Source organism: Festucalex cinctus, chromosome 13 (genome assembly GCF_051991245.1).
Source record: "Festucalex cinctus isolate MCC-2025b chromosome 13, RoL_Fcin_1.0, whole genome shotgun sequence".
In the NCBI taxonomy this organism is placed as follows: domain Eukaryota; kingdom Metazoa; phylum Chordata; class Actinopteri; order Syngnathiformes; family Syngnathidae; genus Festucalex; species Festucalex cinctus.
In genome coordinates this window covers 26811666-26824935 of record NC_135423.1, presented here as the reverse complement: position 1 = coordinate 26824935, position 13270 = coordinate 26811666, and the positions used below count along the sequence as shown (strand labels likewise).

General features: G+C 38.6%; 2 protein-coding genes across 10 annotated transcripts in view; one reads left to right on the top strand and one right to left on the bottom strand.

The window, feature by feature from the left end:
• Positions 1–13270, bottom strand: part of bcas3 (BCAS3 microtubule associated cell migration factor) — a 1025650-nt gene that overhangs the window by 390832 nt on the left and 621548 nt on the right. The gene's annotated exons all lie outside the window — the stretch shown is intronic.
• On the top strand, positions 7394–10405 carry LOC144033838 (uncharacterized). 3 transcript variants are annotated; one of them, XM_077542183.1, is made up of 6 exons: positions 7394–8045; positions 8137–8279; positions 8941–9191; positions 9383–9554; positions 9970–10118; positions 10220–10405. In XM_077542183.1, exons 1-4 carry the CDS (start codon positions 7998–8000, stop codon positions 9481–9483), a joined length of 543 nt encoding a protein of 180 aa, XP_077398309.1. In that variant the 5' UTR covers positions 7394–7997; the 3' UTR covers positions 9484–9554; positions 9970–10118; positions 10220–10405. The 3 variants fall into 3 exon arrangements, 1 of the variants encoding a protein (XP_077398309.1); XR_013288100.1 differs by adding an exon at positions 8393–8497 and having other exon boundaries at positions 7408–8279; XR_013288099.1 differs by having other exon boundaries at positions 7411–8497.

Sequence of the window (13270 nt, the reverse complement as noted above, 5' to 3'; positions counted from 1 at the left end):
GCTTATTGATGAAGATGCCGCTTTATTGCGCAGGGAATTAAATATTCGTCGCGAGAATGTTATCAGACCGCGCATAGATATGCTGGCATTTCTGCAGTTATCTTTTTGACCGGTACCAATTCACATCACAGTCAATCATCTACATACACAACTTAATCCGTCATTTGCAACATTACCAGATGTAGTCATATGCGCTCACATCACAGTATTGCGCTCCGTTTTTTTCTTTTATCCATTTGAATAATGTTTTTATTTCATCTTCAGTCAAGTGTGCTTCTCCATGGCAGGATTGCACCTAAATGAAATGAATTAATGAGCTATCATTCAACAGGTTTCCCCTGTAATATTATTAGGATTGCAAAGGACTACATTTAAATTTATGCATTGACCCGAGCAACAATGTTCTCCCATGCCGCCCTGCTCTATGGGGAGCCGCTGCTGTGTGGCACTTTTTATTTATTTATTTATTTATTTTATTGATTGATTGATTGATTTATTTTTTAATAAAGACATGTTTAAATTTGCCATATGATCGCATTAAGATTTTCAGTTGAGAGGGGCAAAAAAAAAAAAAACTAATTTGTTGCTATGCTATAGTTGCTAGAAATTCCCTTTCTCTCTTGAAGTTCCCTCTTTGTATTCCCATTTTGTTGGCGTGTATTGTGCAGATCAAACTCATCCTACCCAAAACCATCTTCACCCTTCTTTTTGTTTTACATACATAGACTGAGGAATGTGCTGAGATGGATGTTCAGTCTTCTCAATCTGGTAGAGCATTTTTACAGTAGATAGCCGAGGTCGGGGATCAACTAATCTAAACTGTACAAAGCTCTACTAATATAATATTATCTCTGGTCAGTGATATAGGCTTCTAAAATAGTATAACTTGACAAATTCTGGGAAATAATTGATTTGCACATGAATGTGGAGGGGAAAAAAGGCAATGCATGACACATGGTATCTCTGTGAATGAAATGAGAATATCTGCAAGGCAAACAAAATGGCAGTGAGGTAGTAGTTACATCTTCAGAACACTTGCCACCCTTAGCCCGTCCTTCTTCCCCCACGACAGGAAGGTTTACATACTCATTTCTACACAAGAAGCTCTTCTGGAACTGAGCTGCCTCCAAACACAAAACATGAGTTCCTGACCTCACACCCAATGCACAAACACATTTGGGTGAGGATGAACATGGGACTACCTTCGATGTGAGCATATTTGTGTTGACTTTATATCTACTCAACCAACAACTCTATAGACCCTTTCATGGCCTTCGTCACGATGACGTCACGGTGGTAACTGGAGGCAAAAACAACCGCTGGAGGCAACGAAGTGCAGCTAGAAGTAAACAACGCTAGTTGTCTGTAGAAAATGTGGTCTTGTTGTGTTTTTGGTTGCCAGAACCGTGGACAAACAAAAACTTGAAATTCTATCGCATCACAGCCTCTGCCAGTCAGAGTAATCGCAGACGGCTGTGGTTAAACGCGATTAGGCGAAAGGACTGGACTGAGGCTGTCATCAACAATGCTCGTGTTTGCATCGCACACTTCATATCAGGTAAGATTTAACTATCAGATTCAGCCTGGACAATGATATGGGCTCGAATTATTTGTGATTGAAATTACTTAAGTTAGTCATTATTTGTGGGATTCTTTTTACATGCAAGGACTTACAAAAAGTCCGTGTTTACATGCTACATGCGCGAATGCTAACCGCTAGCTAACCAAACGTTAGCTGTATGTTTTGTCGAGGTGAAAGCCCCCACAATGGTTCAGATCACTTCTTATAAAATTTTTGTAGGAGAGGTACATGCCTCGTATATCCTCGTCTTCTGTCCCTGTCTTTGACTTGGCAGCACTTGCGACCGCACAACACAAAAGTCCTCGCTCAAGTTGTTAGATTCTAAATTTTTAACATGTCCATTCAAGACGTAGTTGTAGACATGTAATGATTTATAGGCCTTCGGTTTATCTTTAGTATATATGCTCAGTTTTTCTATAAGGTAGATTTAAATGTCCGGCCATTGCACGGTGGGTAGTCCTGTTAAATCGTCTACCCAGTGTGTGAGTGCGTAGGGGTCAGTAAACATTGACCCATCAGTCAGAGTTAACTTTTTAAAGTAACATTCACAGTCCTGGGGAGTCTGTTTACTCACATATGAACTCAAATGGCCGTTTTCCACGTCCTTTCCGATGTGAACTTTCTGTGAAAATATGCTGACTGGTGATGTAATGCTGAACCACACGCCACTGAGGTGTTTTTGCCTCCAGCTAAGCCCCGCCCTTTAAATTGTGTCACATTGTTTACAAACTCTGAAGGGGTCCATTCTTTCATGTAATCTTCTACTATCTGCCGCCTTGACGACCATCCTACCAACATACACACAGACACATTGAGAAACACAATTTGAGTAGTGCTCCGAGCAATCAACCCAAAATAAGCACATGGGGAGTAGTGGTGTAGTCCAGGCAAGGGCAATTACAAGGGGTTACGAGCTCTTTTACTGCCAACGTTATCGAAAATGACAACCCCAAGAGTGACAGCCGATTTTGAGCATTTTCACTCAAGGCAAACAGAATATTGCGTGCTCTGACTACGTAAAAATGGTGGATTCCATATGAAGGATTGGATTCCATTCTCTCATTAGAAAAAAAAAAGTATGATTCTGTCTAAAGCCCAATTCACTGTGGCTGCGGTTCTCTGTACAGCAGCCGTACGGACGCCGCAAGGATAGAACGCATTCAAGTCTATGTGTCAATTCACGATGCGGTGCGTCTGCGGTGTGGAATGACTGCGGCGATGCGGAAGGTTTCCGCAAGAATTCTATTTCTTCCGGACGCCGCATGCGGACTTTCATGAAGCTCAGAATAAATTACACACGACAAAATGACACTATTTCAACACAAAACGTACTTACCCATGGAGAAGAGCAATGGTAGAAGTCCCAGAAATAATGTCCAAAAAGCATATCGATGTGACAACAGGCAAGCGTGGCTATTGTTTACAAATAAGACTATATACACGGTTGTTCTTGGGTGAACTCAACTCTCCAGCGTGAACCCTACGTGATCTCGTGGTCTGGCGGGATCAGATTTCCGGACACGCAACGCACACGGTGTGAATTGCAGTCCTTGCGGCGTCCGTACGGAGAACACACGGCGTCCGTTCCGCAGCCAGTGTGAATTGGGCTTTATTCCGTTCTTTAGTAATCAACATTTGAAAATAGGTAATTTGAGTGACGCCAATAGAAAAAAGAAAAACAAGCTTTTTGTGAAATGATACATTTGCCGCATAACAGTGATTTTGGCACTAATATTTTTGGTTTAGTGACGCTCTGTGAATTAGATTTAATGTGACAAACGCTTTGATCATTTGCGACATATTTGAAAGCAGATTTCCTAAGATCTGCCATGTTTTCATGTAATTTGATTCACGGGACCCAATCTAAAAGAGATACTATGCTGCCATCTGCTGGCCATAGTTAGTAGGGATGTAACGATATTCAAACATCACGATACGATATTTGAATTATCACGATATTGTGGGTAGGTTGGCGATATTTAAAAAGGTAAAGGTTTAAAAAAATATAGTTAAAAAAAAAGAGCTCATATAAAAAAAAAACACAATATTGTGATTTTGTACATAACAGAAATGCATATAAACCACCTATTACGTTCCCCTTCATCTGACAATTAGCGTAGATTTTAAATATAGAATTTAAGGGCCAAAACATCCCTAATGAAAATTAAATTGCACTAAAAACCTTACCACCAGAGGGTGCTAGAACTGCACAAAGGGAAATCAACCTGACTTTTTTAACAGATGTGTTCCTTTTAAATATTGTGAACATGACGCCGACGATATTGTGGCACTATCACGATATCACGATATTGCCCTTATCGTTACATCCCTAATATTTAGTTGGGTGTTTTATTTATTTATTTTCAACTCATTCATGAAACCAGAGCTACACAAGACACTGTGGTGACCAATGAGTAAAAATAATAATAATAATAATAATAATAATAATAAATTAAATTAATTGATTAACATTATTTGCAGTACTCGTTTGAATTTCCGTTAACGTTAATTAATGTTCTTGGCAGGAAAATGGCAGTCAAAAAAAAATAATTTGTTCTCAGATATCTTGTCATATACTTGAATCAGGATTGCAGATCCAATATGAGTCCCATGTGGGACTGTTTCGGGTGTCTGACAATAATGCAGATGATGCTAGAGGAGTGACAACTGACAAATAGTCAGAATAGTGTTTCCGTGATAAGAAGCAAATACATAGCACTCACCTGGATCACCACAAGGAAACCACCACATGGAAAAGACAAAGAAAACAATGACGATTAATGCAAAAGCCAAAAACTGATGAAAGTAATAAGGAACCAACAGAAATGTTAATCATAATTGAAGTAAATTAAAACTAGAGAATACCTCACAGCCTCCACATGCATTTCTCCAGAAATTGCATGTGAAGGCTGAGAGGCTGAATAAACAATTGTATAATGACTTTAAATGACAATGATATACAATGAGCTGTAAAGAGCTGAATATGTTGAAGTTGGGGTTATCTAAATTACTCAAAAAATGTTGAGACTGGTGGTGAATATGTAGAAATGTTGGTTATGAAATGTCTTGTATGTAATAATGTAGGCTAATGTAATCTATTATAAATAGTGTAAAGTTTTGATCACACATCGATGTCGTCAATTTCACGTGATGCCGTATACGCCCACTTCATCGACAAATGTCTGAGTCGCATCACCACAAATTTTCACTTCATGCTCTTTTAAGAGGGATGATATTAAAATCAAATATGAGCTATGAAATATGAAACTTGAAGACGGAAAGTGATTGCGATGGTTTCTTCCAAAGCGAGTCTCCCCATCCCAAAATCCATGCATCGTATGTTTGGAATGACTTGTAAATACTGTGTTATACTCTGTTATTTACGTAATGCGTTGGGTGGGGGATTGGGGAGGGAGGATTGTCGGGGTTCACGGTGTTGAACATTTTTATTTTCTTTGTGTGGCCAAATACATTAGAGTCATAGCATTTATTACATCAATACACTTCCTTGTCACAGGCCATACAAAATAGCAAATAATCTTTTAATTGACACAAAATTATTAAATCAGATTACCACTCCGGTAAAATGACCTAATTTAAAAGAGAAAATATCACAGAGGTAACAATAAAACAACCAAACTTTGGCTGATGATGCCTCAGAAGATTAATTGAAAGCTCAATGTGATCTTCAAAGTTGAGACTGATTTCATTTTCGAGGGGTGAAACTTCCGAAACTTTAAAAGGTTTCAAATCTCGAGTGATGTCCTTACAACTGTTGTGTTGGTCACGACTGATTCGTTCTTTAGAACGAATCTTTTCAGTGAAAGTGAGTGAACGGGTCACTTCTTGATTCGTTCTTTTCTCAGTTCATTTGAGAGCAGCCGCGCTCATGCCGTCAGTCTTCGCGAACGACCAATCAGAAACTAGCGTCAGACGTGGGCGGGATTTTACTCCACATGCAGCCTCACTATTGGTGTTCAGGAACGAGTCACTGAGGAAGCTTCCTGTTCGCGAAGACGTGAACGGATCAGTGAGTGAACAAGTCAGTGAGTGAACATGTTGCCATTTCCGGTTCAGGAACGATTCAGTGAATGAGTGTGTTGATTTCCGGTTCAGGAACGGATCAGTGAGTGAACGAGTCAGTGGGCGAACGTGTTTCCGGTTCAGGAAAAAACGATTCAGTGAATGAGTGTTGCAATTCGGTGAACAAATCTTTTGAACGGTTCTTTTCAATGACCTGATTCTAGTGATTTAGTTCACCTAAAAGAACTGTAATGCCCACCACTAGTCCTTACCTATGATTGGATTTGACTTGCCAAAGACCTTTTAACAGATCCTGAAACTTTGGGGTCAATATCTTTTTCCTAAGGCACTGGTTGCTATGGACATTTGAAAGATGCAAGCAGTGGCGGAGCCAGACTTTTATAAATAGGGGGGCCGGGGGGGGGCAAGGATACTTCATCCAAAGATGATGCCAAATTTGTTTTCATGAAAATTAATTTCAATCGGAGTCTCTATCGATGTTCAAATATATTTAAGTACATATTAAGCACAGGGGAGATTTTTGCACATAATGTGCCGTTTATTAAGAATGTATAAAATGTATAAAAAAAATAATAATTCAGCACTGTTTAACTTGAATGAACTTGCACGCACATGCAGATACTGTATTCATGTAATTACAGTACTTTTATCAACATAACATTATAATATGAACATAATGCAAATTCGTATTACAGTATGACTAAAGATCCTGTCGAAGTGCCAAACTTCATTTTCCACACACCCTATGAAAAGTAAATTTATTACTCCAACTACTACTTCATTTACAACCACATAATTTATTAATGTGATTAATTAATAATCATGTTAATAAATCCTCCCCTTCTACCTGTAAATGCAAACGTCAGTTAGTGACGGTTTGAACTTTCAACCATTGGAGGGTGCTATTGTATTGCATAACAACAACAACATACTTATTTTTACCTTGCACAAAACTACGTTGCTTATTGATGTCCGTCCAAAACAATCTATCTGAACTAGAGGTGTCAGTGGATTAAAATTTGTAATCATAATTTATCGCATTACTTCAATAATTAACTGACTATTAATCACACATTAATTGCACATTTTATATCTCAATTTATACCTACATTTACAATAAAATGTACCCCCCCCCCCAATTTCAATATGGTTTTATTTTTTTTTAGTCATTGATAGAGCAATTTCATAATAATTCAATTAAAAAAATTAAAAAATTCATTGATAGAGTAATTTCATAACAATTCAAGAAAGAAAGTTTAAAAAAATACTAATAAAATATGTGCTATACTGTAAAACCAAACCAAAGCGTGACTGATTTGTTTTTGTCATTTTTCTCTCACTACAACATGGTATAATTGCATTTGTAAGACAATTGTGAAAGCTCAATGCATTTCTCTTTTCATATTAGGAGCTGCCTAATTTTTAACATGAAGTAACTTGTGAAATTATGCACATTTTTAAAACTGTAAAATACAACACAGTCCCCACAAATATATGCATTCGCTCTAGGCTTTTATTTTGTGAAGTGAAATAGGATGTGCATTGTAAAATGACTGCATAGGAACCAGAAACGACCGATGTGTTCTTTTCATATTAATAGCTCTGTAATTTTAAACAATAAGTAACTTGCGAGTTTCTGCACATTTTAAAATTGTAAAATACAACTTGACGCCAATCCCCACACATTAGGCAGTATCATTTAATTTATTACTGCTAAATTGTGTTATAGTGACTCCTTTTTATGACGTTGGACGCTTTTATTTTGTTAAGTTCTCGGATGCGAGACGCAGCTGAGGCCACTCTACTGTTACAGCGAACACATCGGTAGTTTCACTTTCACCCTGATGAGATATTTTGTGGAGATGCTGAATAAAATACGCCTCACATTTAAAGATAAATAGGCTTGTGCTCACTCCAACTGTCAAGACGGCGTCCATTCGGCTCTTTACTCTCACAGGGGTTTCAGAGTGCCCATGGACGACTCTTGGTGCTCGGTGCGAACGCAACGGCTAACCGAGTGCGTTCTTTCAAAGCAAGGCACGGGTGGTAGTGGTGAGACACAGTCCAAATGGCTCCTCCACCTATATTCTACCCCTTAAACACTGTATTTTAGCTCCAGTGCATTTCTATTGGGTAGTTTTGACGTGGACGTTTCTACTGCGTGGTGACTAGAATTCCCTGAGTAGAGGCTTTCCAAATAAGGAGCGGTCGTTAATCGAGCGTTAAAAAGAAAATAGTGCCGTTAAAGGCACTTTAAGTTAACGAGATAATAATGCGACAATTTTGACACCCATAATCTGAACATAAAAGTTATTTTAAACAGTCACTCATGTCTCACAGGCAAACAAACATGATATAGCCAAACGCCAACATGCATTCTCGGTACTCAAGAGACTGCTCCTTAAAGACCAAATGTGAAGTAAGGTTGGCCAACCATGTTTTTGAGTAATACCAATGGCTAAACCATTGTAAGCATATTTTCGTTATTTTTTTTGACGCAACCCTTTCAGGTTCTTAGTTTAACCCATAGCAACGCCCTTGACAACGAAAATGCTTTTCTTCGACAATCTTCGGAAATTTTCGGAAATGACGTCACACCGGGAAGTCGCGAGAGAAGTCGGCCATTGAACTGCATTGTTTGCATTGCTACTCGGTAAGATGACCCGGCGATGTGTGGTGATGTATTGTTCTCAAGCTAAAGAAAAGTTGTATGAGTGGCCAAAAGATAACAGGGCACGTAAATGGTCAACTTTCATTCGCACGAAGCGAATGAATTTCACGCCATCGTCGAGGAGTGTTCTCTGTTACAAACACTTCGAAGATGCCTGCTTCCTCAACCGGTCTGCTTATGATAATGGATTTGCAAAAAAAGTAAGTATGATTACAATTATTTAGAAAAAAACGTGGAATTTATGGATAGATCACTGATGACTTTGACAAAGCAGAGCTTCCAACAGTTGTGGAATGAACAGTAGAAACTAGCGACGTGAACCGAAAGCTAACGTCTCGGTGCTATTCATATCAACGATGAGTAATAATGGCAGTGAGACAAATTGTTCTGAAAGTAAATTTCAATAGGTTGGCAGCATTGCTTTGTGGATCAAAGAACATGACACGTCCTTTTGAAAAACTTCCAATCATATGTCAATCTTACTGCATTTTATGAGTCATTAAATAATTAAATATTTGGTAAGGCAGGGTTAGATGAAATGTGATAGTTGTTTTTTATTTTTTTTATTTTTTTATTTTTGCCGGTAGGTTTTATAGGTTTTATGAGCGACGCATATTTTTAGTGTCACCTTATGTTTCTGCAGGTTATTGCTCAATACAACTGCTGTCCCAACAATTCACCTGCCTCCACAAGACCAGCAGCAGATTCAAAATCCACCTGCCCAGCGTGCAGCAGCAGCTATCCGAGAAAGGAAGCGAGCCGTAGCTGAGGCTATCACCTCTGCAGCTGCCTCTGAACAAGAAATGGCTGATTACGAGGGTCAGTTATTGCAGGATCAATCCTGTTCAAACAGCCAAGATGATGAAGTTATGCCACCACATAGTGTGGATAAAAGTAAGTTAGGCGGAGTTGTTTTTGTCACTATGTACTTACCAGGTATTATTTATATTTTTATTCTTAGAGTTGTTGCTAGTTTAACCTGAAAATATAAATATTGTCATACCTTGTATCTGTAGAACAACCAAACATCTGTCACACGCCAACTAACATTTATAACAAACTAAGGAAATGAAATTCATTTGAAGGTACTGAAGTCAATGTCGCAGTGGTGGAACTCCTGACAAATACCATGTTTGTCAACGATGTCATGAAGATGTCTCACCTCGGACAGACCAGTGGTGTGTAAGCTTTTCACAGTGTGGTGAATCACTTTGCCCCAAAGATGTACAACTTCTCGTACAAAGGAATGAAAAGCAGGTGCGTTTAAGAAAACTTTGATATGTATGAAATGGAGACTATAGTGGTGATGAGGGGGGAAAGTAACGTAATGAAGCACTTGCTTTGAGGCTCCTCTAGATGGTGCTCATGGCTTAAACATAACAGCAAGTGCAATGGAAATTTATTAAATTTCCACTGCATCTGTTCAACCAAAAATGCCATCTCAAAGAATCGAAAAAAAAAACATATATATATATATATATATATATATATATATATATATATATATATATATATATATATACATATATATATATATATATAATGTGCTTCTTCAAGTGTGATTTGTCCATGACTAGTAGAACATAAGGATGAAATGTAGAACTTAGAGATATAAAGCTATTTCATCACAATGTGACAATTTCTTTATAAGGCAATTTTTGTTCAATTCCAGAATCATTCTCGCTGCTATGCATTATAATGAAAATGCTGGGAGACCACAGAAAGTGACGAAGGAAGGAATACACTCCTACTGCATCGTTTATCCCAAATATAAGAGTGGTGGCTATTCTCTGAGAAAGATATTGGTGGATGAAACTTATGGTAAGTTATGAAACAAAAACAATTCCAGGCAGATGCATTACTGAGTGTAACCCATATGTCACCCAAATATTTATCATCCCAATTTTTTTTTTTTTTTGTAGACTATGTGAATGACTGCCTTTCAGAGGTGATGAAAGTGATTGACGTTCCAAATAAGTACAAAACCGAATGATGTGGTAGTCGAGCCACAATTTCTTACAGCAGCAGTGAACAGACCGGACAAGTCAAATGTTATTGCTGAGCACCATACGAGATTCCTCAGGAAATAAAGAATCATATTCCTTGTATTAAGTTGTCCTCATTTGTTTATTCTTATTATGATGCAACCAGTACAAATCACAGTTCTGGAACATTTCTCTGTGAAACACGAAACCCTTTGAATACAGCTGACTCCTCTTCTCCTGGTGGTGGAAAATGTGCCCTGATACAAGACATTGCAACATGCTGGGAGCAGAACACGGTTGTCCAGACCAAGAAACTTCCAGCACCAGCGCACCAATTGTCTGTCGGCAATATGTCTATACTTGGCATCCTGTGGCCCATCAAATGCCTTGCCTTTGTACTGCTGCTTGTAGGTCATCCATGCCACCTATAATCCATATGGGTTCAGGCACACAGCATTGAATCCAGGATGATCAGTGATGCAGTCCAGTACCTGATTGAAGTGTTCCTCTCCTTGTAGACGTAGTCACTACTTCTTGAATTTCATGGCAGCAAACACATTCTACAGCTGTAAATTACCACAAGTACGCCTGAAATTTATATAAAAAAAAAAAAGTAAAATACTGAGCGATGACACCATGAGCAGAAATGTTATTGAACAAGTGTATTGCTATACCAATCAGTCAATAATTCTGTTTATGAAAACATTTGTTTCAAAATATACAAGTACGTGGACGGAATCATGTACAAAAGTAAGAAATAGTCATTGATAAATCTCTCAAGTACAAGTAAAAAAAATAAAAAATTGCTGAAAAGAATACTCAAGTACTGACTAACTGCTTTAAAAACATAGTCTGATTTATTTTATTTTATTTTTTAAATGTCATCAGACAAAAATATAAAATTATGTGCAAATGCTGGCATCTTCAAATCATAAAAAAAATACCACTGCCTATATATATATCTTACCCATCTTGTAATTTCGACGGGTCTTGTCTCCATTCCATGTCAGGTGTCTGGGCGCATTATCAGCATCCTGATTAGCATTTGGCTCGTACATGTAAAGTCCAACGTATAAAATGCCAACCTCCTCCTCTTCCTCCAACTCTTTAAAAACTTGGTTCTCCTCATTTTCGCTCAACCTATCGCTGACATCGCTGTCTGAATCGACGTTTGAGTGGCTTTGTATAGCGTCTGTATGGAGCGCTGCCATCGCTGTTCCCGGTGTGACGTATCACGTTTGTCGCCCGCCAGGCTCGAACTTCGGAAAAGCGATTATTTCGTCAAATATATAACATATAAATTATTTTTTCATACTTTATTTGTTGGACAGTGTTTCAATGCTTCAATTGTGACCCTATATGGTATTTTATGAAATTACTTCACATTTGGCCTTTAAAACAGATGATTCTCCTTCTCCAGACTCCTAGTGAGGTGGATTATAATGCTTTGTCGTAAGTAGCGCTAGCTACTGTTCAGGAGGGGCATAACAATTAGTAGGCGTCTGCTTGGGAAAAAAATGCTGGCAGGCTGCATCGGCCAGGCGTGCGACGTCACTGCCCCGGTGCCGTGATATGTCAATCATTTGGCGTCTGCTGGGTCCAATCACATTTCAGCACGTGCCACCCCGGCCCCCCCTCTGGCTCCGCCATTGGATGCAAGGCCCAAAACTTTCAATCCATGTATCCCAAAACCAGAATTTAATCCTCGCAACATTGAAATTGTTGTAATTTTGTCAGTTAAAAATAGTTATGAGTTAAAAAAAAAAATATATATATATATATATATATATATATATATATATATATTTCCAATCACCGACCCGATCATAAAAGGTCTATGTAAATAAGTTATTTACTTTTTTTTTCTTTTCTTTTTTTTTTTGGGGGGGGGGGGGGGGGTCCACATTCTGGATTTTTTTTTAGTCAAAAGCGAGTTTGGCAGAGGCAATGATACTCAATCTCCTATTCAATCAGAAGATCCATCCATCCATCCATCCATTTTCTTGACCGCTTATTCCTCACAAGGGTCGCGGGGGTGCTGGAGCCTATCACAGCTGGCTTTTTGGGCAGTAGGCGGGGTACACAATGGACTGGTGGCCAGCCAATCGCAGGGCACACAGAGACGAACAACCATCCACGCTCCCAAGCACACCGAGGGACAATTCGGAACCCAATTAACCTGCCATGCATGTCTTTGGAATGTGTGAGTACTTGGAGAAGACCCACACAGGCAGCGGGAGAACATGCAAACTCCACCCAGGAAGGCTGGAGCCTGGACTCAAACATGAGTCCTCAGAACTGGGAGGCGGACATGCGAACCAGTCAGTCACCGTGCTGCCCCTTTTGAAATCTATGTATTGTATAATTGAATAATCCAAGTATTCTTTAAAAATCTTGTTTTTGATTGCCACAAATCCTTATTTATATTTTTCCTGCCATAACTTATGAACAAAAGTAATTTTTGTGCTACTCCATCAAGTTTACACACAAGGGTCAAAAATGACTCGTTCATCCAAGTGCAATTTAAAAATAAACAAAGGAGGTGAGAGGTGATACAGCACGCGGAGCACATGCTCCACCTCGTCTGCGCAGCCGCAGACAGAGAGACAGGAGGAGGAGAAAACAGGAGAGGAAAGGACGACACACAAACGCGGTTTGTACAAGATGAGCCGAAAACGCAGTAACATTTGGAGACATTTTAATTGGTTAAAGTGAGATGAGAAAAGGAGCCGGATCAGCCCGTCCAAGTTGATATGTTTAGTTATTTTTTGTTTTTTGTTTTATACAAATCTAAAATAAAGCAAGGTCTTTTATCCTGGACAGGGTGAGTAGCTAATGTTTGCTGCTGCTGTTGCAGTTAAATTACTACTCACATTTTTTTTTATTTGATTGTTATTTTGATGGATGTTGGTTGAAGTTTTAAATTTGTTTCTTGTTTATTATATGGAGCCTATTAATTTTTCAATAAAATGAGAAAAAAAATCCTTT